At 41.0% G+C, this 24,166-nt stretch overlaps 1 protein-coding gene across 2 annotated transcripts; it reads left to right on the top strand.

Annotated features, from left to right (window-relative positions):
• The first annotated feature begins 292 nt into the window (after positions 1-292).
• ARHGAP11A (Rho GTPase activating protein 11A) lies at positions 293-22,701 on the top strand. Of its 2 annotated transcripts, XM_079954424.1 has the most exons (12): positions 293-779; positions 4,115-4,185; positions 5,608-5,704; positions 5,967-6,220; positions 7,696-7,856; positions 8,093-8,242; positions 13,931-14,005; positions 14,666-14,833; positions 15,312-15,447; positions 16,078-16,183; positions 18,101-18,248; positions 20,181-22,701. In XM_079954424.1, exons 1-12 carry the CDS (start codon positions 645-647, stop codon positions 21,683-21,685), a joined length of 3,006 nt encoding a protein of 1,001 aa, XP_079810550.1. In that variant the 5' UTR covers positions 293-644; the 3' UTR covers positions 21,686-22,701. The 2 variants fall into 2 exon arrangements, with proteins under 2 accessions (XP_079810550.1, XP_079810551.1); XM_079954425.1 differs by lacking the exon at positions 13,931-14,005 and having other exon boundaries at positions 296-779; positions 20,181-22,700.
• Positions 22,702-24,166: the final 1,465 nt, after the last annotated feature.

The following is a 24,166-nucleotide window of genomic DNA, read 5'->3' on the forward strand; positions in this document are numbered from 1 at the left end:
AGAAAAAATTATTTGAGTGTTTATTGCTTTATTTTTATTTTTATGTATTTGTTGTGTGTCATGTGCTCTAAAGTAAACAAAGATACATAATCAACCCAACCATGTTAAACAGTTAAAAGATGAAAATGAATAAAAACTTCGTTACAAAAAATAAATAAATCACAGCTATAATAAAAGTTCTCTCGCCCCCCCCCCCCGTTATCTCCCGTTGGGGAAATGGTCTATAACAAGCTTCCAAATCAAAGGTTAGTCAGTCTTCACGTTCTTGTGTCTATGTTTGCTTTATTTTTGAAGTGCAAGGACCCTTTAGCTGACCTCGCGAACCGCCTGAATTTCACGAATCCTGAATGGGAAAACTTCGGAAAGAGAAGCCGACGGTCGACAGTGACACGTTGCTACTCCCCCCCCCCCCTTCCTACCGCAACCGCCAATATTCTAGTCGCCGTGGCCTCGAGCGAAGGCTGCCAGCAACCATACCGGGCGTTTGCCGAGGCACGTCCGTCGGCGCCAGCCGTTAGGGGTCTTGTGATTTCGAACAGGGAAACGAGCCAATCGGAGAGGAGGAGGTGCAGGGAGGCGCTCAGTTTGAGGCGAGAGGCGGCCGACGGAGGCCACGGCGAAGAGCAGCGGCAAGGGCGACTGGGATGGAGGCCTTGGAAAGCCGCGGCAGAGGGTTGGCGAAGCTGGCGGTGCAGCAGCAGCTCCGAGCCGCCTATGGGATCAAGGTGAAGAACCGGCCAGCGAAAGGGAAGCCCTTGCCCGCCGCCGGGGAGGGGAAGGTGAGTGGAGTCGGGGGAAAGGGGCTGAGGCGAGGCGGCGGAGGCAGAGAAGGCACCGCCCTCACGCCAGCCGGGGACCCCTGGAGGACTCGGGGCTTGGAGCTCCCCCTCGCCGCCCGGTTTGCAGGCGACTCGGGGCCCCTCGCAGCTTTTCCGCTGCCCGCCTGCTGGGCGGGAGGCGAGAAGAAAGGCAGGGCGGGGGGCGGGGGGAGTCTGACCAGGTAGCTGAGCCTTGTGCCACCACGTCCACCATTCCGATAATAATAATAATAATAAATAATATTACTTATACTCCGCCCATCCAGCCACTCTGGGCAAAGGTGCGCTAGTGTCAATCAAAACCAAAAGCACTGGGTTGAGAAGGCGCTCTTAGAAGGCGACCCGCTTGACTATTGGGGGGACGCCTTCTTTAAAAAAAAGCTAGATTTGCTGTGCAAACTTCTAGGTCCTTACTCAGGCTGCCTCATCTTTTGGAAAACGTAGGAAGCTTCTTCAAACTGAATTATTGGACTCCCTAGTCGTTTAGTATTGACTCTTCAAAAGTTTAGGATCCAAGATCCGTATATAAGCCCAAACGGGTATTTTGTGGGGAGGGACTTCATTTATTTATTTATTTATTTATTTAAACCATGTAACTTCGCAACTCTGGTTGCGATTACTGTAAGTCAGGTGAGAACGTACCACCAGTTGAGATCAAACATCTGACTGACAGGGGCTCTTGATTTCCAGGCAGGAGTCTTTCCCAGCCCTTCCTGGAGATGCCAGGGACTTGCTGTGGCCTTATTAAAAATGATGGGTTGCATGAGGTGTGCAGTCAGATCCTATGCATTTTTACACAAAAGTAAAGCCAACTGTGTTCAATAGGGTCAATTGTGAAGTATGTCCCATTAAAGCCAGTGGGAGTTGCTTCTGAGTAGCCATGCTTTTGGATTGTGCTGCAAGGTGTGCTTTCTTTATTTTCTTGCATAGGCCAAGGGATATAATGTTCCCTTTTCTCAAACTTCAGAAATAGCAAACCTTAGAAATAGGCTATAGTGAGGATGTGTTGATTCAGTGAGGACTTGTCTTGCAGGCATAATAGTGGGCTTCTTTCTTCCTCAATATGAGTGAGAAGAAATTGCAGTTCAGCAAGGCAACAAAAGACCTCTGTTACATAAATAGTAGTGTTTTTACTCCCAGTAACTATGTATGGAGCGCTTCCGTCGCTTTCTTTTTAGGAAGCAGTAAGACTAGATGATGTGGCTTTATTCTTGTATATAAACATGATAACTACACAAGAGCCCATTTCATCAGACTCGTCATATATGGAGTGTTATCCAGAGTTGGCAAGTATATGCACATACATGTGTGCATGGGAGGGGGGATTAGCTGTGAGGCCACAGGCAATGATTTTAAAAATACAGAATAAGAGCTGCATTAAAACTTAAATGTATGCAACTGATTGTAGTGACCATTCACAAAAGATGGATGTGCACTTATAGAGGGATAACTGTTTTGTTTTTTTTATATAAATTTTTATTAAGAGTTTTTGTTACAGTAGAGAAAAAGAAAACAGCATAGCAAAAAACAAACAAAAAAGAAAAACAAACATAAAATTTAACCTCATATAATAACCAACTTTTCTTCATTTTTGGACTCTCGCTCCTACTTTCCAAATTTATAACACTTTAACCAGCAATTTATCACCTTATTTCCATTCTCATTATACACTTTTCCAATATTTTGTCCCTAACTTTAAATATTTTTATCTAGGTCTTAAATATCTAATCTTACCATAATATTTATTCAAAATTTATTTTTCTCATAAAATTCACTCATTCTCATAATCTTTTCACCAAATTTTATGGTGCCCTGTTATTTTCAAATCCCTCATCCTTCTTAACACTCATATAATTTACAGTGTTTTTGTAGGTAGTCCTTGAATTTCTTCCAGTCCTCTTCCACTATAGAGGGATAACTGTTAATATCAATACTGCTTTGTATTGATTTAAACTGCCCTGTGATCTTCGGATGAAGGGCAGTATATAAATTTAATTTGTGAATGGTCACTGTAATTAGTTATATACATTTATACTTTAATGCAGTTATCACTGTATTTCTTGCAACACAGTTACCTTGATTTTATTATGCAGCCATCTAAAGTACTTTTGAGTGGCCACCTTAATTAGTTTACACAACTTTTAGCTTTAATGTAATTATCGCTGTCTGGTGTTTTTCATTGAGCTCTGATCTCATAGATTCCACCCCCCCTTCTCTGCTCCCATTTCCTACCAACCCAGGATAAAATCCTTTCATCTGATGAAATAAGCTCAAGCCTGTGATAAGAAGATGTTGCTGTTGTTGTTGTTAGTTTTTAAGGTGCCACAGGATTCATTATGTGTTTGCTGCAGTATAGCTACTCATAAGGAAAGTATCATAAGGATGTGCCTTTAGGTTCCTCATGAACACATAGACACAAGTAAAGGTTTTCTTTCAGCTCTGGTTAGAGCACAGAGTAAAAAATGGATTTTTTTTTTTACCCTATTTTGTGCTATTGTGTATACTTCTCTCTTTAATAAATCATCCCATCCCACCTTACTTCCAGTAGTGCAGCCCTCATCTTTAAAAGAGCAACTTAAATTATTTGAAAGACATTTAGATTGAGGCCAGTCTAGATGGCTCATGTTACAAAAATGCAAACATTTCAACTTCCATGTCAAAATAGAGCTAGTATAGGGGTCCCTGTTATGCTTCATTTTAAGGCGAAGATAAAATTTGTGTTCTGGGGCAAAGGTAAATGAGCATGCAGTTACATTCGCTGGAATGAGTAACTAAGAATGCATGTATATAAGGATCAGGTATTGTGTGATTAGATAAGAATACTATCTGTGGTCCTGTCTTAGGCTGAAAAACGAGTAGTTTTTTCATCCGATGAAACGAGCTGTAAGATACAAAGTTTGTATTGTACTAAATCAGTATTCAGGAAAGCATACCTTATGGAATTTATTTTCTCTTGATTTTCCACTTTAAAATATTAAATTATGTAAATCACTATCATAGGGTAGAATGGAAGCAATGATTTGTGTTTGCAGTTGTGCACAATAATTTCAGAAATGTTTACATCACAAGAAGCTCTTTTAGACAGGTCTGTTGGCATTAGAGAGTCCCTTTGCATCCAGTACAGAGCAAGTGCAAGTTAATTCCTTGATGAAAGTGCTGTGCATGCACTTCAAAAGATATTAAGACAAGATTAAAAGGGCGTTTACTTCATAAGAATCAGAAGTTCTAGTGTCCTTTGTGCACTACCTCTGTGTTCTGCTACTTGTTGAAAAAAGTTGTTTTGTTTTGTTTCTTAGGGCAAAATATTTGGAATAGCTCTGCATGAATTACCTCATCAAGATGTGCCTGAATATGATCGTATACCTTGGTAAGCAAAACCTATAATATAGCAGACATAAGGCATAATTAGGTCTTCATGCAGTTTATTCTGGTAGAAACATAAAAGTGAATCTGGGGAGAGAATAATTCATGCGATCAACTCCTGAAATTTGTTTCTGTTCCCCACCCCACAAATGGTTGGTGCCAAGGAAGGAAAGTTCTTCATACTGATGAAGGGAAAGGAAATTGCAACATTCCCATGATCACACCAACAGGCGTACAATGACCTTTTGTCCTGATAGAAGGGAGATTGTATGCTTTTCTAGTAGAGCATTGTGAAACAGTGCTGTTTGAAATTGTGTAACTGGAGGTGGTGAAAAGCAATTGCAATAGATAACATTTGGGGAGAAAAACTATTTTTTCATTTACAAGCTATTGGTCAGGAGCACAAGGAAGATGCAGGACAGCTGAACTGATTAAATCTTGAACTGCCCTGCTTAACCCCACTTTTGTGCCTCCAAATTCCAGGGACTGGGCTTAGTGCTTGTGTTTCCACAGCCTTTCTCCCCCCCCCCCCACTTTTTGTTTCTTACTCTGCCAGAATTATCAGTCTATCAAATTTGCTCTGTCAATTTGTATCCTCCCCCCCCCAAAGGCAGCTTGACACAACTGTTTCAAATATATATCCAAAAGAAGGAAACAGTCTCCAGGGTCCAAGTCAAATTGCTACTAAATCTCCATGGCTGTAATGCCTCTTTGTCTCCCATACACAAAAACGTCCCTTGCAGAAACTGTCCGCAGAAATCAGACACTGACTTCCTTTTTGGCTTCCTTTTCGCCAAATCAGTCAATTTAAACCTATTTTTTTTATATAAAGCTTTGGGTTTTACCTCTAATTGGAAGATCTGCTGCTTCTGGTGACAGTGTGTGGCTTTTGTCAATAGAGTGAGTTGGAGCCTTGAGCAGACTCAAGCCCCTTCCCTTTCCCCCGTGTGCAAAATGATGTTACTTTCTGATACAGTGGTGCCTCACAAGACGAAAAGAATCCGTTCCGCGATTCTCTTCATCTAGCGGTTTTTTCGTCTTGCGAAGCAAGCCCATTGACAGCTTAGCGGATTAGCGCTATTAGCGGTCTAGCGGCTTTTAGCGATCAGCTGAGAAGCGGCTTATCAGCGGATCAGCTGTTAAGCAGCTTAGCGGCTTAGGAAAAGGGCGGAAAAAGCGGAAAAAAACCCGCGGGAACTCGCAAGATTTTTTCGTCTTGCGAAGCAACCCCATAGAGAAATTTGTTTAGCGAAGCGCCTCCAAAACGGAAAACCCTTTCATCTAGCGGGTTTTCCGTCTTGTGAGGCATTCGTCTTGCGGGGCACCACTGTATATATCAGTATGGACATAATTTAATATTTCTTTACTTGCAAAGATTGAATTCTTAATGCCAAACACACTGATTGTTTTTCGTTTTTTCCTTTAGCTTCTTAGTTGAGGCATGTAAATATTTAGATGAACACATTGGCACTGAAGGGCTCTTCAGAATATCCGGATCAGTTGTTCGCATAAAAGCATTAAAGGTACAGTACAACTGTCTTTCTCAGTCTGTCTTTCTAAGTAAAGTGCATAACAATACTAGCTATGCATTGTACAAAATTAAAAATAAGGCAGGTTCTGCCTACACTTCCATAACCACTTAAAGTAAATGGTTAACACTATCTGTGCCAATATGCCTTCAAATATCTCATCATTTCTTACAAATGCCTGTATGGTCTTCCATCCAGTTCTGTGCTTTTTCACTATGGCAATGTCAGTTTTAAAACTTATTTATTTTATTTTTAGGGTAAACTGGATCAAGGTGAAAACTGCCTGTCAACTGCTCAGCCCTGTGATGTTGCAGGGCTTCTGAAGCAGTTTTTCAGAGAACTGCCTGAGCCCATTCTCCCAAGTGACCTGCAAGAAGCTCTCATCAAAGCCCAACAATTGGGCAGCGAGGAGAAGAATTCTGCCACACTGCTGCTTTCCTGTCTTATGAATGACAGAATAATCAATATACTCAGATATTTTTTCATGTTTCTCAAAAAAGTGTCTCTAAGGTAAGTTGTGCTTACTATTGGCCCTCTGTGCTTGGAATAGCACTAAAATGTTTCACATCATAGAAGTGCAGTTTTAGTTCCTTGCCTTTTATTTAATTTAGTAGGATAACTTTTCTTGCCACTGAACAGGTAGCTAGAAAAACACACACGTGCGTGCGCTATTTTTAAAGAGTAAAAACAAATCTCAGGGGGTCTTCCACAAACAAAAATAAATATTCAGATATATGAAGCAGTATAATCTCCACCCCAATCATCTGTTCCCATACCAATGATTGCCATGTAGAGGAGTTCCTTCCTAATATCAACCCAGTTTCTAAACAACTACACTAATTTAAGGCTAAACATTCACTTGCCCTTTGGGTCATAACCTGTAGTTTAGAAAAGAAAGATATATCAAATATAAAAGTACTAACTTAAAGCATGCTCATACATGCACTACTCCCCAAAAAATAAAGTGAGGAATAAAAAACTGCACTGAAATTATTAGACGAACCGTTAGCAGATGGGAATATCCCCTCCCCAAAAAACTTGATCTTTCTATAAAACTATTCTGCAACCTGTATGCTTAGATTTCATGAAATACTTTTATTTCACTTCTCTTGAGTGTTCACAGAGCTTAGGTGTCTTGCCTTGTCTACAAAGGAATAATATCTAATTTTAACCAAATGAACCTTGCTTCTTCCCCCTTACCAATGCAGGAACCAGCTCTTGAGTTAAATAACAATTGCTGAATGGCTGTATAACTCCATCAGAGTGTTCCATCAGAACAGTTTACTCAAATGCCCCACCCATTTCTTTTCCCTTGGTCATGCTGCTTACTCTGAATTTCCCTTTGTGTCTCTTCCTCCCTACCCCAGTACTTCCCCAAATCCAATAGGGAATGTTGAAAATGGTCCCTTCTTAATCCCATGCCAATATGAGATAATTAACAGCAATAGTTAAACTTGGGAAAGCATGGCGTAGGTTCCAAAATAGCTCCCACATGACTTGAAGTGCTTTTTTACGTTTTTCTCCTTGCCCAAGATGGCTGCAAGCTTGAGGAATCAGAATCTTGTGCTGCTTAGGATAAGCTAGTTGCAGAAGGTCTAGAAAATAGCTGTATTAACGAGCCAATGCTCAAGAGCTCTTCAAGTGCAGTGCTGACTAGCCGTTTGTGCAGGGGAAATAATAATCGCCTGCAGTCTTAAAATCAGAAATCGTATACAGTCATACCTCATGTTATGTTTGCTTCATGTTAACATTTTTTCAGGTTGCATCCCGCGGCGACCCGGAAGTACTGGAAAGGGTTACTTCTGGGTTTCGCCGCTCGCGCATGCACAGAAGCACCAAATCGCGCTGCGCAGATACGGCACTTCAGGTTGCGGGCTTTTCATGTTGCGAACAGGCCTCCGGAACGGATCCCGTTCGCAACCCAAGGTACCACTGTACTAGTATGAAACTTCTGATGCCATTCTCTTTTTGGTTTTCTTTTCCAGATCTGCTGAGAACAAAATGAGCAGTAGCAACCTGGCAGTTATCTTTGTTCCAAACCTCTTGCAATCAAATGAAGCTGACAAGATGTCGGCTCATACAGAGAGAAAGCTTCGTTTGCAGGCGGCAGTTCTGCAGACACTTATTGATCATGCAGAAAAAATAGGTACGGTGATAATTTTGTGTGACATAGAAATTTTTAGCAGTTGTGATATTCCTTGCACGGGCAGCTCCTGGGTTGGGCGCATCTGAATGATGCGCAATTGCGAACATGCGCACGGCACTGGACCCAGAAGTAGCGCCCCCAAAGTCATAAAGACATCATGAAAAGGGACAGGGATGGAGTGGGCTTATGGAATGGAATCCCTGCATAACATGCATAACAATTGTTCCCTAATTCAGGGCATGTACCAAAGTTCATCCTGGAAAAGATACCTACTATGCTTGGCATTGATGATCCTGTCTCCACTCCTTCGCGGCAAGAATATGAAGAAAGTGAAGGTGAAACTCCAGGTGAACCCACAAGGAGGAGGAGGAGGAGGAGCATGGGAGGTGAGTGTGCTTCCCTTTGCACTTACCTGTAACAAGGGGAAAGTAGCTATACGAGAACCTTCAAATTGCTAAACTAAAGGGGAAAGTACACACTTACATTTAATGTTAATGATAAGAATGCTTAATTTCAATGAGCCGTGTATGTGGAATGTATTTTGATTCTGGGAGCAGGTTGCTTAACAATTGATCTAGGGATATATATTTAGACCACACACCTATAAATCAATATGTGTACTGCTTTGGTGTTTTTGTCCAAAAGTGGTTTCTAGTCTACCTTATGAGCAATTTGAATTAGTAGGAAATAGTTGGACAGGAATAGAGCATTTAAATTGTCCTTGGCCAATAAGTAGCGTGCTGTTGTTTTTGTTTTTTTGTTTTTTAAGGAGCACACTTTTGCATCTATTTATCAGTATTGATTTGAACACTCATATTTCTGTGTCCTCTGTCAGGTGGCAAGGGAAATTTGATTATTTGGCTATAGATAATAGAAAAGCTAGCGGCTCTTGAAACCTTAACTGTGTTGCCCTTAGTAACCTAAGGGCACTTGACCTTGAGATTGCAATCTACATATGTAACAGATTGCAGATTTATCAGTGAACATGGTAAATATGATGTAAGATCTTCACCATTTCTTATTTTACGTATATATGGGCAAACCTTTAGCACTAGTGAGCAGTTGCACTAGCAATAGTGCTATTTCCACATCTGAGTTTTAGATATACGCTGATGTAATATTGATCTTTAGCACATGATTGCTTACTATGGCCTGATTCACACAATGCTAAGCTAAACTATGGCATACTGTGAATAAACAAAAATAAAAGTTCTTGGATCAAAGATCATGACTAGCTGCTGTAGCTAAGCATGGCTTAACTTAGCATAACGTCTGTACCCAGGCTTGTGGTAGTCTCACTCCAAGCAAACCATGAGCTGCAACAAAGGTTTGTTTTTGGTTTACCATTTGTGGTTAATCTTAGGAAGACAAGCCCAGGTTTGGAAGTAACAGGGTAAACCATGGCTTAGCCTTGGATAGTGTGCTGGCAGCAGCCAGGGTAGAGCACAGGAGTCATGATTTTTGTTCCAGTAACCTGCTAGTTTGCACTAAGCCATAGATTGGCTTATTATTATTAGTAGTAGCAGTAGTAGCAGCAGTATTTAAGTCTTTATTTATTTATTTCCCACCACATGGTCCTAGGGCAGGTCTCAGCAAATTTAAAGATAAAATATTAAAAACAGTTTGAAACAATTGCATGCAAATTATGTACAAACTGGACCTGCGTTTTGAGTTTGTGAATTTTTTTATATTTGCTTTTTCCCTATGTTCCTTCTGTTTAATTTATTATTTTTGAAAAGTATTAACTGTTCAAAGAAAATTCTATGTCTCATTTTGCTGGGATCTCAAATTGTTATGGAAGGATTATTTAACACTTTGGTCATTTTAACCCATTTCTTTGCAGGGAGCTTACTTTCCAGCCTTGCTGGGCAGATTAAAGGGAGGGAATCCAAGTGGAAGAAAATTATCCTGGGTCTTCCAGCTAACCTTCAGAAAAAAAAACTTTAAAAAAGTTTATTCAAGGGCGGCGGGGCCTAACAACATTGTGCTTCATAGTTTGGCATGGGCAACATACAACCCACAGAGTGGAACTCTCATTTGTCCAAGGCAGGATCATGTAACTAGGCTGCTTTATTTGTCCTCTGCTTCTGTTTTCGTCCCTGCCTTTGCCCAAAGCAGAGTTCCTCCTCTACTTTAGAGCTCAGGCCTATGTATTTTTCCTTAATTCTTCTTCCTCTCCCTTCCCTAGTTCTCCTGCACTAAATTTCCCCCTGCAGTGTGTACTTCTCCCTTAAGTAGCTGAGGGGTACATGTGGGGAAATGCTTTCCTTTCCTTTTGTCCCTTACTGCAACCTTCACCTCCTGCTTGGGCCTGTGGCACCACTCAAGAAACTCCTATACAGTGGTACTTTGGTTCTCGAACTTAATCTGTTCTGGGAGTCCGTTCAACTCCCGAAACCATTCAAAAACCAAGCCACGGCTTCCAGTTGGCTGCAGGAGCTTCCTGCACTCAATCGGAAACTGCGTTGGGACATTCAGCATCCCAAAAAAGTTCACAAACTGGAACACTCGCTTCTGGGTTTGTGGCATTTGGGAGCCGATTTCTTCAAGAGCCAAGCCGTTTGACTACCAAGGTACCACTGTACCTTCAAAAAGGAACAGTTTATCCATTTAAAAGTTCTCCTTTTTTATTAGAAAAAGAATTCATTCAAAGTTTCAAAGATTCTCTCACAGCTGATATTAAGGAGTTTAGTTCTGAGTGTCCAACCCTCCTACAAGTGTTCAAGCTGCTTTTCTTCAACCTCATCTGATTTTCTTCACATCTCAGTCCATCACTATTCCAAGGAAGGAGAAGTTGTCAGTGCTGACCCTAAATCTAGTCAAGCTAAAGTTTCACATGAGCATTTCTGAACACCAGTCTCCTGATCCACATACCACATCCAAAAGGAAAAATCTACCCAAATCCAACCTCCTCTGCTATATGGGTCAAAACCCAGAATATTACCTCAGCCAGGATATCTCCTGCCACCATCTCTTCAGAGAGAAAAGAGGGACAGTGAAGTGACAGAGGACTCTTGGAAATAAGATGGCTTAATGGTTTTGATTACAGTATTTACTTTATTGACAACAATGATTTCTGCCTTAGGTTTGCATTCTTTTGAGCAGGATCCAGCACATGGCACTTCCAAAGAAGCTTCTCTTCTGCCAGCAACAAAATTTCCTTAGAGGATTTCCCCTATAGGTTTTAGATACTTGAGTCAAAGTGGACCATACATTTAGGCAGCAATAAATTTAACAATGCGCACAATTACAGCATGGATAGCCTAACATTCCCTTCAGATGTTGTTGGGCTGCAAATCTCATCAGCTTCAGCCAGAATGACAAGTGGCCGGGAATGATGGGAGTTGGCATCCAGCGACATCTGGAGGGCACCACATTGGCCATCTGTACATTAGAGCAACAAGCCCCATAATAGCCCAGCTGTCAGGGTTGGAATGGAATTGTGATGCCCCCCTCCAGGAAGGGGCAAAAAAAGAAATTTGATTTGACCTTAAAGAGGGTTATGAGGCCCTGGCTTTTCCCATAAGGGCAGCTTCTATCCTCATAGCAAGAGCCAGCCATTTTTAGTTCAAGCACTTAACTCCAGTTCCAGACTTTGACTAGATAAGCTACACAGGGACCACCCCACAATTATCTAGACTGATGCCACAATGGATGTGTTAATTTTTCACCAGAGCCATTGTGGTTGGTGTTGTAACTAGAATGTCAACATGGTTAAAACACTGGAATGTAGAATTGGCATCCCAAAGTAATCTAGCTTTAGTCCCCTTTAAAGAAGCTGCCCTCCTTGGAGAGGAAGCACTGAAGGAGGTTTTAGCAGAGACACAAGGATTTACTGTCTGTTTCCAGAAGAAGGCAGGCTGCAATCAAAGAGACAGTCCTTTTCCTTTTGTCAAGACTCCAGGAGCAGCAAACCTTTTTGGCACTGTCATTCCTCAGAAACCAGAGCTTCACAACTTAAACCAAGCCAGACAAGCACCATTGTGACATCCAGATCCCGGTGGGGAGTGGCTCCATTCTCCATTTTGTAATGCACAGTACATGATAGAACTTGTTTGACTGTCTTGGGACAGTGTCTGCTCATCCCGAACCTCCATGTCCATTCAGAAATGTTGAATGATAAAAGCAGGCATCACCCACTTATTGGAGAAAGAGGCAAAGGAACTTGTTACCCCAGAAAAGTGATTCTAATCTTTGTGCTTCCTACTGAGCCTCAAGTACCTGACCTCATCAGGTTAGCTTCCACCCCCAGGGCCATGCAGGACCTCTGGAACATTTGTACAAATATGTTTTTTCTCAAATTTCCTCAATGGCTATCTTTAATCATCCCGTAGGATAGTTCATTTGGGGTGATCACCTGTATGTTCTGGGGTCTCTTATCCCTCTCACCAGTGAGGATTCTCAGAATCTGGCAAGTGATCTCTCCACTTTGAAGATCCATAGCGAAACAAGCATCAGAATTCTTGCTTTTACCTAACCAGGCATGCAACAAGGACTTGGGCAAAATGGCCTCAAGCAAGAAGCCTAAGTGCTTCTCTTCTTTCAGCGCCAAACCTTTGGGTTCATATCCTCATCCAAAGAGATTCCTTCCTTAATCTGCCTGCCCACCAGTTTCCTTCCTGGCAATTAAACATGAACTTTTATGCTTTATCTCACCTGCTGTTTGAACTCCTTAAGGCAGTTCCAGTCCATCTAACCTTGATCAAAGCCACCTTCATCACCATAAGCAAGATTCATCTGAGCCCAGTTCCTTATCAGTTAACAAGAACCTCTGAATCTTCCGTAAGGCTAGAGTTATCCTGAGAACTGATCAGTCTTCATCTGAAGGTTGACAACATGTTCCACATATCCCAAGAGTTAATTTCCCCCTCTTTTGTCCCAATTCTAGTCATTCTCAGGAGCATCCTTGGCATAACCTAGACATTAGGCAGACCCTTGAGTTACTCATTTAAAGAGCAGGGGCCTTTAGATAATCTTATCAGCTGTTCCTTTTTATTCTGTGACCCTGGTCATAGGAGGGGATGAGAAGTGACTGGCTTCACTGTAGCACACTGAATCAAGGCCCACATAACATTGGCCTATGAATCCCAGTGCTTACCCACTCCATTGTGCATTACTGATATCTCCATTTTAATGAGCCACTATTAAGATAGGTCTATACATGCAAGAAGAGTTCTCCAGAACCTACTACTTCCTGACTAGGCAGCCACCTTTATTTCTGCCTGCTCTTTGTCGTATCTATAGCTTTTATATGTCTCTCAAAATGGATTCCTCCCATGCCACACTGAGAATGGAACATCAGTTTCTTTCCTTGAATATTCCTTCTTGTTTGGCAACGTAGAGATATCCATTGCCACACTCAAGTTGTGGCATTATTTTATTCAAGTAGCTGTTTGCTTGCATGCATGAAAACTCCCAATCGAAGTTTGTTTGTGGCAGGCTTTTTCCTTTTCCTACTACTATATGGCTGCCCCCACCCACCCACTTTTCTTATCTAAACCTAATTTTTCTTACGAGATCCCTTCTGCTTGGACATGGTGCCGAACTGGAGGAGGAGCCAGAAGGGGAGGGAGAGGATAATCAAATTGCCTAGTCACAAGTCCCTGCCTTGGCTGAATGAAAGAGATACAGCTTACATAGTCACTGTCTCCACAGGCAAAACATGAACCTTCATGGTAAGGAACCCAAATCTTGTAACTGAATACTTTTAAAGGTTCTAGTGAAGTGTTTCTGAATACCATTTTCCATTTCATGGGGCTGGCATAAATGTGCTAACCTAAGAGGTAGGACCTTAGAGTGAAACAAGTACTTATTTCAACAGTTGTATGCATCTTCGTCAGCACGACTGGGATTCATTGTGCTGAAACAGTAATTTTTTTAAGGATCAGCTTGGTAACGGCACATAACAATTTTGACAAATTGGGTTTCAGCTTAAATAGAAGTACAAAAATTGATGCATCATTAAGAAGCTATCCTTTCTCTTTTTTAATAACAAAAATCACTTTATATTTAGAAATTGAGCAATATAAAATTCCTAGTAAAAGCTTGATTGCTTGATGTGTCTTCAATTTCAGATATTGTTAGTGGAGCTCTGAATAAACTTAAATCTAACAGAACCCCCTCCACTACACCACAGAAAGACAGGCATGGTAGGTATAGTGCATTTGCATGGAGCACTTCATACCTTGTCCTCAAGACTTGTACATTTTATAACGAGACTGTGCTCGGATAGGGTGCTGCAGATTACTATAACAAGTCTGTAATACTGGCTTGCTTGCTTGCCCTTGCCGTTGCACTTGCACTGATTGTAATGGTCTGAGTTTCAGAGTTAGAAACTGGGCTGCTTTTTGCTACTGCATACTGGGGCTTAGGTCCCATTGATATGCTATCCATCAATGCAAATTACTAAAGAATCTCTTAACTTGGGTACATTTTCCTTCAAAAACATTGCTTTTCTCCTAAATAAATTTTGCCAATGAGATATCCTTGTCTAACATTGCAAAGAGTGCATGGCTTTAAATGTTTGTCATTTGCAAGGGGAGATGAGACTTTCTAGAAGTTATGGAAATAAAATTTGTGGGTTTTTTTAAAGGCAGGAATTTACTAACTGCAGGAGGAAGTAAGCAACCACTTAAAAATGTTTCCTATCTGTATTTTCTATTAACCTATTATTTCACCTATAAAAAATGTGAGTGCCAGACCTGCTCTAGCTACTAGTGCAAATACCACTGTTTCAACTGTACAGCAGTTTTATCTTGTTGCTGTCTGCCATTTTAAAGCTTTTATTTCATCTGTTGTTTTCTTTACAGTCTTTTCATCAGTGACTCCAGTGATACTTACTCCAAATTTTAAACGTAAATGTCCAGCTGATTCCTCTCAAGGTTTCTCTAACAAGAAAAGGCGATCTATCAGGCATAACTTGGCTCTTGAATTGCTACCAAGTAGCCTTTTTAGCGTTGGATCAACACCTAGTTCAGGTAAAGTAATGATTATTTAAATATTTTCTCCAACCTAATCAGTTCAGAATTCTGTCCCTCATGGTAACCCTCTTTGCCTTACAAAACTGTAGAGTTACTGCAGTCAAACATGGCTACATAAAGATGACTGTTTTGCATTTATTGTTTATGTTCCTAATTGTACTTGCATTATGAGCCCTCTCATGCATTGGGCTAAGTTATGGATTGGTGTCCATGGGAGACAAATCAGCTTCCCTAACATATGTATGAAAAAGCATATAAAGGAGAGTGGATGGGTTAAGTCCCAAGAGAGACATTCTATCTTCAATAACTGATTTGAAAACAGTTAAATACACAATTTCTTGAACAACTTTAATGAGAACTTACAAATTTTCAGTGAAAAATGGAGACCCAGATCATAGGTTTTTAAAAGGGGAAATAATTTTGTAGTTATTTTAACAATAAATCATTTAAACACTTCTCTCTAACCTATTCACAGCTCATTTTGAAACAAGCCCTAATGTATCTCTTGACGCACCTCAGAGTTCTGTGTCTATCTCGGTCAATAGTGAAAAGCACCCGCCTAGTGTAGGAAGTCGAAGAAGCAAAAGAATTGCCAGCAAAAAAGTACATAGGTAAGTTTGTCAGAAGATTGGCATTACAGGAACAGAGGGGGAAATGCTGCCTATGTTTCATGATGTTTAAAGAAGTCTATATAGAACTCTAAATTTTCTAGATTAAATACAATTTCTAAGTGAAATGAGTTAACTGAGTTCTGTGACCTTGGTTCTTTTAAAAACTGGAGTTTATATTTTGGCTCCCATCCTCTCAGTGCATCATCAAATGTATTTTCAAATCATTTAATGGGGCAGAACTTTGTACAGTCTTTCACACCGTCTCCCACAATTTAGGTATAAATGGCCTATTTTATGCTTAAGGGGTGGTTACTGTGTTGGAGCCAAACTTAATCTGTAAATGGAAGGACCTTCTATCAACATAAGGCTTTTATCCACCACATTATTCACTGGGGTCTCTCAACTCTCCAGAGCAGATTTTTGAAGAGCACAGAGGGAACTTGCAAAAGCTGCTTCCTGCACCCTTTTTTGCCAGTAGCAGTACCCCTTGAGTGAAACTCTACTTGGGAAGCTCCCACTGGCAGAAGCAAAGTCTGGATCCAAGCCAAATTATGTACATTATTAGACTTAAAACCTAGGGTATTTGAGCTCAGGACAATGTGTACTCAGCTTATTTCTGATTCTTTTCAGGGTTGAGTCTGGAAAAATGGGTTGCTTTTCTCCTAAGGTTAGTCGGAAAGAAATGGTGCGCAGGTCATTGCGATTAAAGTTCATTCTGGGAAGGAGCAGCAAAGAGGTACTATTTAACATCTCTTGTTATTGTATTAGACTCTTAAGTGATTACTTTCAGTCTTGCGGAGCTTTCAGTTAATGGTTGCAACTGTAGAGAATTTTTTTAACATTAACCAATTTTTAAATGCTTTTAAAGTAATCAAATATTTCCATGACCCATAAATTCAGGCCGTTTGTATGCGTTTTTATATTACTGTCTTATTGGTTTTCTGTTGAGTTTTTGTCTTAGTGATATTGTGCAGCACTTTGAGATTTAAAAAAAATATTAAGTACCGTATTTTTCGCACCATAGGGCGCAGCGAACCATAGGGCGCACCCAGTTTTTAGGGGGGGGAAATCAAGAAAAAAAATCTTCCCCCCCCCCAGCCCCAAAGAGCAGCGTACAGGCTGCGCACAACCTCTCCCTGCCGGAGGGGTTGCGCGCGGCTATGGCACAAGCCAAGGCAGCGAGCAGGATGGATCCCGCTCGCTGTTTTGGCTTCCGCTTTAGCCCCGTGCAGCCTCTCCTTGCCGGGAGACGCTGCGCAGGGCTTTCCTGGGAGGTGGGGGGATTCCCTCACCTCTCGCAAAAGCCCGCAGACGCCGCGCAACCCCTTTAAAGAGATCGCGGCTTCTCCTGGCTTTTCTGGGAAGTGGGGGAATTCCCTCACCTCTCGCAAAAGCCCGCAGAAGCCGCGCAACCCCTTTAAAGAGATCGCGGCTTCTCCTGGCTTTTCTGGGAGGTGGGATGCGGCCAGTCAGTCCCTTCTCCCTCCTGTGGAAAAGCCCGCAAGAGTGCACGAAGCTTGTGTGCGGCTCTTGGGGGCTTTTCCCGCCTGCCTCCCCCCTGCATTTGCTCCATAGGACGCACACACATTTTCCCTTGCTTTTTAGGAGGGAAAAAGTGCGTCCTATGGTGCGAAAAATATGGTATTTATAAATGATTTTAAGTAAACAAACTGCATTCTCTGTGCAGATATGCATTGGAACTGAAGCAGGGAGCCCATCTCTCTTGATGACTTGTGATCTTGTTCCAATTGTAATCTCTAGTTTCCAAAAGCCTTTCCCAGGCTACAGTATTTGTGTTTTAGGTTGTTTTTAATAAGTAAGTAAGTGGGTTAAAGCCTCAGCACCTAGGACTTGCTGATTGAAAGGTCGGCGGTTCGAATCCCCGCGGCGGGGTGCGCTCCCGCTGCTCGGTCCCAGTGCCTGCCAACCTAGCAGTTCGAAAGCACCTTTGGGTGCAAGTAGATAAATAGGTACCGCTTACCAGCGGGAAGGTAAACGGCGTTCCGTGTGCTGCTCTGGCTCGCCAGATGCAGCTTGTCACGCTGGCCACGTGACCCGGAAGTGTCTGCGGACAGCGCTGGCTCCTGGCCTATAGAGTGAGATGAGCGCACAACCCTAGAGTCTGGCAAGACTGGCCCGTACGGGCAGGGGTACCTTTACCTTTACCTTTAAGTAAGTAAGTAAACAAACAAACAAACAAACAAGGGGCTGAAAGGTTAATCCATATGATGGAGAATGTTTGGCAAATGTCACAAATTCTAAATACTGCATGCTGAAGTCCGTGAAGGTCTGTACTACTGCCATTTCTCTGTCCCTTGTTCACCTACTCAGCTAGCTCCAAATAGCTGATCCCTGTTTGTGTTCCTCTTCTACAGCTGCTTGATGTCTATCTCTTGCCATTTGCAGCTTTTTCTCAGTTGTAGCCAGTTATTCCTATAGACTTTGGATTGTGGTGCTACCATGAATTCCCAATGCAACACACTAATTTTTTCCATTCACATGACAGACTTAACATTGCAAGCTTTTCATTGCGTTCCTTGTTTAAATATATAGTACAGCAGCATCTTTAAATTCTGATTCTTTCCTTAAATTGTAAAAGCAGTAAAGCATTTGTGTTGTCTACATAAAATAAACTTTTTTTTATCCTAAAAAGAATACTGCAGTGGAACATCTGCCTAGCAACAGATCTGAAAATGTTGGTCGTCGACTTGCAAGTCAACAAAATGTTGAAAGTGGGATGAACCATGGAAAGACAGCTGCATTTTTAAGCCCATGTGTTGGTGAATATATAACAAAAAAAGGTAAATTTGGTTTACCCTCTAAGTGTCAAATGTTGCTTTCTATATTATAAATAAAATTACCATGCATGTCTGAAACGGGTATGGCATTCCAATCATGATACCAGTTTCAGACAATTTGAGATACTGCCCAGCCCTAGTTGGGTCTGGTGCTTTATAGCTTGTTCACTCCTCAGCCCTGACTTCAAATGATATGAAGTGTCCCAGTTTGCTGATGACACCTAATTCCTTGGAGCAGTAAACTGGTTGGCCACTCTTATAGGGACTCTTGTTTTCTGATCTTCAAAGAGGTAGATACTATTAGGGCTGAATGCTAAGGTCACAGATTTTTATTGGCTGTTTGATCTTTAGAGAAGGAGCTGAGATGAACTAAGCTGATCTTGGGCACACGTGTTCTGAAAGAATGCTGAGAGCAGTATTAGCGCGGATCAAGACAGTAGCATGGTGTGCATGCACTTTCTGTTTTCCTAAAGAGAAGCTGATAGTAACATCTATAAGGTGGAGTAGGGCAGTCCACAGACCAAAATGAACACACATATTTATGAGCACAAGTGATTATTTTTCTGGAGCATCATATCTCGTATTTGGTATAAAAGAAGTAACCATAACAAATCATATGGTCATTCTTGGTGCTTAAATGAATCTTGTTTCCCCTTCCTTCCTGAAACCTGAAATGGCACCAGAGATTGAGGTAGTGACCACCAGTTTAATACCCATTGTTGTGTTCCCAAGATTAGGAAAAACATAAGTGTGGTATGTCTATTCCTTCTGCATTTTTTCTTGGAGGTGGTGTCACTCGTGATCGTATGGTAGAAAGTTTTACTTTATACAGGCAAACAGATGTCAGCAGCCTTGAGCTGTGGACACATCTGGAATTTTCTGAGAGTGCTGCGGGTAGCACCTCTCTGATTACTTCTCTCCCCACTCCAACAAAAAAGAAAAACACAACATCATTATTTTTTGCTTTTCCAATGGGTCTGGGTAAAAAGTCGAACCAAATAGAATTGCAGCAGATCTTGAATTTTTATCATTTTACACAAGTCCCATCCCCAAATTCAATTGTCAAATAAAAGCTTAGGATGGTGGACTGCACAGAAAAATTGCAGATCCAGTTCTTGCCAGCACCAGAAGAACATTGATCCAAGGCACAGATTCTCATGAGTATTGTGGTCTTCCTATGTAACTCTCACACAAATCATGGAATATATATGTGGACCCAGAGATTACCTATTAGTTGATGGTGGTTTTGAACAGATCCCTTGTAAAGAGTGTGCAGATGATAAGCATTTGTACCACATATCCATGTTTTTGTGCTATGGCAACACTGGAAAGCAATGGGTTTTCATGGTTCAATCAATTGAAAAAGATACAGGGATTTTGGATTATTTTTTTATGGGATGTGGGGAACCCAAGAATAAACTGGAATTTTAAAAGGATGTGTTTTACTGTGTGCACACATGCACATGAGCTATCTCCTGACACTTGTGACATTGCACTTTTTACCTACTGGCCACTCCATTTTCCTTTCCTCAAGCCTCTCAGATTGCTTCCCTTCCCCTAGAGTGGCTGGGGAAGCCCAGCCAGATGGGCGGGGTATAAATAATAAAATTATTATTATTATTATTATTTCCGTACTACCTCAATGATTACTTTGCTTCTGTTTAGCTGCTGGTCAGATCCTGATTTCAGCCTTGAAAAGCAGGTATAGCTGAAAGAGGAAGTGGGAAAGAGCATCACTTCTGCCTTCAACTCTATGTACTTTTCAAGGGAGAAAAAAAGGCAACCCCCATTTTACCTCATGATTAAGAGTGCAGTGAGCAGGTGCCAAAGTCCTTAATGGCACTACTGCGATCCCAAGTGGTTTCAGTGTAAATTTAATCAGCAAGATTATAACTTCTGATATACTTACTGTGTGTGGTTTTTTTTTTTTTTAAGATTCCAAAAACATCAGCAAGTCAGAGGAAAACTTGCAAATTGAAAACCAACATAATGAAACAACCTACCGAATGTCCTGGACCGGCCCCAGTACTGCAGGATCTGAGAAGACTAGCAATAGGGCTGCTGCTTTAATGGCATGTCATGAAGCAGAAACCTCTTTTTCTGAGCCTCTTCTTACAACTAGAATACCACCAATCATTCCTGTTAAGTCAAGACCCACTGATGCAAGTTCTGAACAGGAAAGCAAAAAACAACAAACTTCTTTTTGTGAGGATGAAAATTATTTGACTGCAGACACTTTATTGAAAATTAAGACAGCATTTTCTGAATCGGGAAGCAACCTTCATAATTTATTTGAAACTGAGCCTTCAAAATTAAATTTAACACAAGGTACAGCATGCTTTTCAGAACTCAATCTAGAGGAAGAGCTCTCTAAAGCCCAAGCTCAGAAACTGACAAACGTAGAACAGAAGACTCCATTTGTAGGTTCTGCGAATAAATCAAACGTCTCCAACAAACGTCTGCCAAATATGGATCAAGTCAAAGCTGTAGACAGTTCCCTCTTCCCAAACATTACAGAGACTAATCTTCCAGTCCATGATCTTAGCAAAAGTGAGGGATCAATAAAAAAGGAGCACTTGACCATAATGACATCTCCAGGGATGCATTTAAATAGCACAAACACCCTGAAAAATGAGACATTGGAATCGGATGAAAAAACCGATGAAGAATTTAGATACTGTTACTCAGAAATTAAAGAATGTCTTGAAAAAGGGGAGCTTCTTTCTCAGTTGCCAGAAGATGGCGACAGAAACAATACATGTTATCTACACATGGAAACTATTGAGAAATCTACATTTTCCCCTCCAGGAAAGGTTGCTGACCATATACATTGGTTCAACAAACTTTCATTAAATGAGCCATGTTCTGCAACCAAAGCCAAATCACCACTTAAGTTTCAACGTACGCCTGTCCGTCAGTCAGTACGGAGAATGAACTCCCTCTTGGAGGCTAACAAGCCGTCAGTTGCTTGTGGATTAATAAAAGTTGGCAATGACTGTCCTTCTCTTGTTAAATCAGTGAGTTTTGAAACCGCATTGCCGTCCTACATGGAAAATACCTCTAGTACATCTACAGCTTCTCTGCTTTCTTCTGAATCAACCTGCAAGCAAGAGTCTACTTGCAATCGGTATTCTCTGCCTTCCAAATCCTGCCCACAACAAATACATCCATTACAGCAAGCCAGCAGGCCTGGTACAACCGGCAAAGAGACACTGACTACCAATCATCAATCCAAGTCAGTCCTTGAGGACCTAACTAATCACGAAGCACCAAAAGCTGTTGTAAAAACGCACACAAATGTAAATATTCTGGTTGCTACACCTGACAAATGTGATTTCAGGAGAAAATTGTCAGAAAAGAAGGTTCGCTATAGAGGGTCTCCAAAGAACCCAATAGCCACAACCAAACTCCTTCCAGTTGTTAAACCTCTTGACTTATAGGTTAAACAACCCAATTCCTGGCATGTTTCCTATAGACTTCAGTGGTCTTTGTATTTAGGGTTGTAGCCAAAGTCTCTTAAACTATCAATCTGCTTTTTTATTTTTTAAAAAATATCTGTCGTTTTTGTTTTTAAATAGGATTCTTTCTTGAATTGAGAGGAAATGTAAGCTGCAACTGAAACTTGAATAAGTTCTGTTGGGTAGTGTTTACCTTGTGGCTTCTAATAAGTATTTGCCTTTCATATTTTGACTGGATTTTAGAGGGGGTGAGGAAGCTTGAAAATGCTGCTGGTTACGGTTAATTCAGTTACGAAGAATCTGTTTTTAGTTGATCTTGTAGTGTGAGAAGTTTAAAATTGCATTTGTAAGGAAGTGCATTCCTCACTTGCAAAGTATAACACTGTGTTTGCAAGTCTTGGTTCACAGTCTTGAGTCTCACAATATAGCTAGTTCTTACAACATTTTAAGTGTCTGTAAGGTTTATATTGGGTACTGGTGCTCAGGTAAAAGCAGCTGTTAAAAAGCTCACAGCTTGTCTACTGATCGGAGGTGCATTTTTTGTTGACTCAAACAAATAGCCACCAAATAAAAACATTGGCAAGTTAAGCAACTATGTAATTGTAGGTGGATGCACACAGAGGATGCTAGCACAATTTACGGTAAATATTCCAATGCTGCTGGATGCACATTATTTTCTAATTGCAAATTGGGGGGAGGGGGTATGCGCAAAAGAACTTGCAGGTCTTAATTTCTTTTCTTAAAGTAATGTGGTACAGCAAACCACATGATTAAAAATAATGAAATATACCTATTATGTCACCACAATAAAACTGTATAGAGCCATACTGTTCATTTGCACAGATATTTTGCTCTGTCTGCTGTAATACTGAAACTGTTCAGTTCTGTTTATAGTACATAAATTATTTAAACTTGAAGTTGATTTTTATTTAGCTTTTCTATGTAATTTGATTTGTGATAGCGCTAAATTTATTTTTTCCAAAATAAAAAACTTTTTTTTTCTCTTTAATGTGTGTGTGGTTCTTGATTCGTGGCCCATTCTTAATTTGCTGTGCTTGTGCGTTTTGATGTATAATATTAGCTGCTGCTTTTCTAGGCAACCCAATTTAACTAGGAAAATATCCATCTTTATAATACCACTTAGATTTATTAATACACTATCACTTTATAAAGTATCTCCATTCTTATATAGTACTGCTTACAACTACAATTAGGTTTGTTCAGTGCTTTTTTTCTTTAAAAATGTTTAGGGGTACTCTCATTTTGATTAAAGAAAATCACCATTTCATCGTTCAGATCAGGAAAAATAAATACAGTAAATGGATTAAAGTACAAAGATTCACAAAATGTTTAGGGGTATGCGTACCCCCCCCCAAAAAAAGAGCACTGGATTTGTTACAGTTTATTAACTATGAAGAGAGGTCCTACAACTTACAGCAGCCTAAGTTCCTTCGGAGTCCCAAGTCTGTCTTTTAGAGGAGACTGGCTGAGGCTGTTATCACTAAAGGAAATCCCAACTTCTTATCACCAGGAACTTAAATTTAAATAATGTTAGGCCACTTAATTTGCTCAATTATTATACAAACCTAAAGTTTCCCTTCTCTTCCCTCTGCCCTTCTACAGAGCTGTGGAGTACTGTCACTCACAGGCTCTGCCTGACTTCTCCTCCCAGAAACTAGAATACTTACTACTTTTGTGGACTGGGGGGTGTTGGTAAACAAGACCCAGTGAAATCAATGTGCATGACTACTTGGGCCCATTAATTTCAATGGGTCTAATCTGGATAGAACTTAGTTGGATACAAAGCTCCTCAAGGCCATATATGATAAGATTAACTTTTTAGAACCAATTCAACAGAAGGAACATTTCTTAACTCTGCAAAAGGAAATAACCATTGTGCACCGAGGCTGGAACAAGCTCCCAAAAGATGTATAGCCTGATTTAGGGTTGCCATATTTAAAAATGTAGTATAAACACTGACAACTGGGAAACACTAGCCTACAAGCGCTCCAGTTGGAGAAAAGCCTTTACCAAAGGTGTCATGGGCTTTGAAGACACTCGAACTCAGGACGCAAGGGAGAAACGTGCTAAAAGGAAGGCACGCTTGGCAAATCCACACCGTGATCAACTCCTGCCCAGAAACCAATGTCCCCACTGTGGAAGGACGTGTGGATCCAGAATTGGCCTCCACAGTCACTTACAGACTCATTGTTAAAACCGTGTTTATGGAAGACAATCTTACTCGGCTATGTTACCGGAAAAATCCGAGGGCTCCCTTGGACAAAAACAAAGACACCAACCAGGATAACTTGGAGCAAAACAGCAGCCTGTAGGCTTGGCCTTTATTGAACTGCTGCAACAGTGTGTTCCCCTCACTTGCAGGAGAGAGGAAAGACACAGAAAAATGGTGTGCAAGACCTTATAAAAACTTTTGAAATTCCCATTCTCTAGGTCAAGCCCACC

Source organism: Podarcis cretensis, assembly GCF_951804945.1.
Source record: "Podarcis cretensis genome assembly, chromosome: 1".
NCBI classification, from domain to species: Eukaryota; Metazoa; Chordata; class Lepidosauria; order Squamata; family Lacertidae; genus Podarcis; species Podarcis cretensis.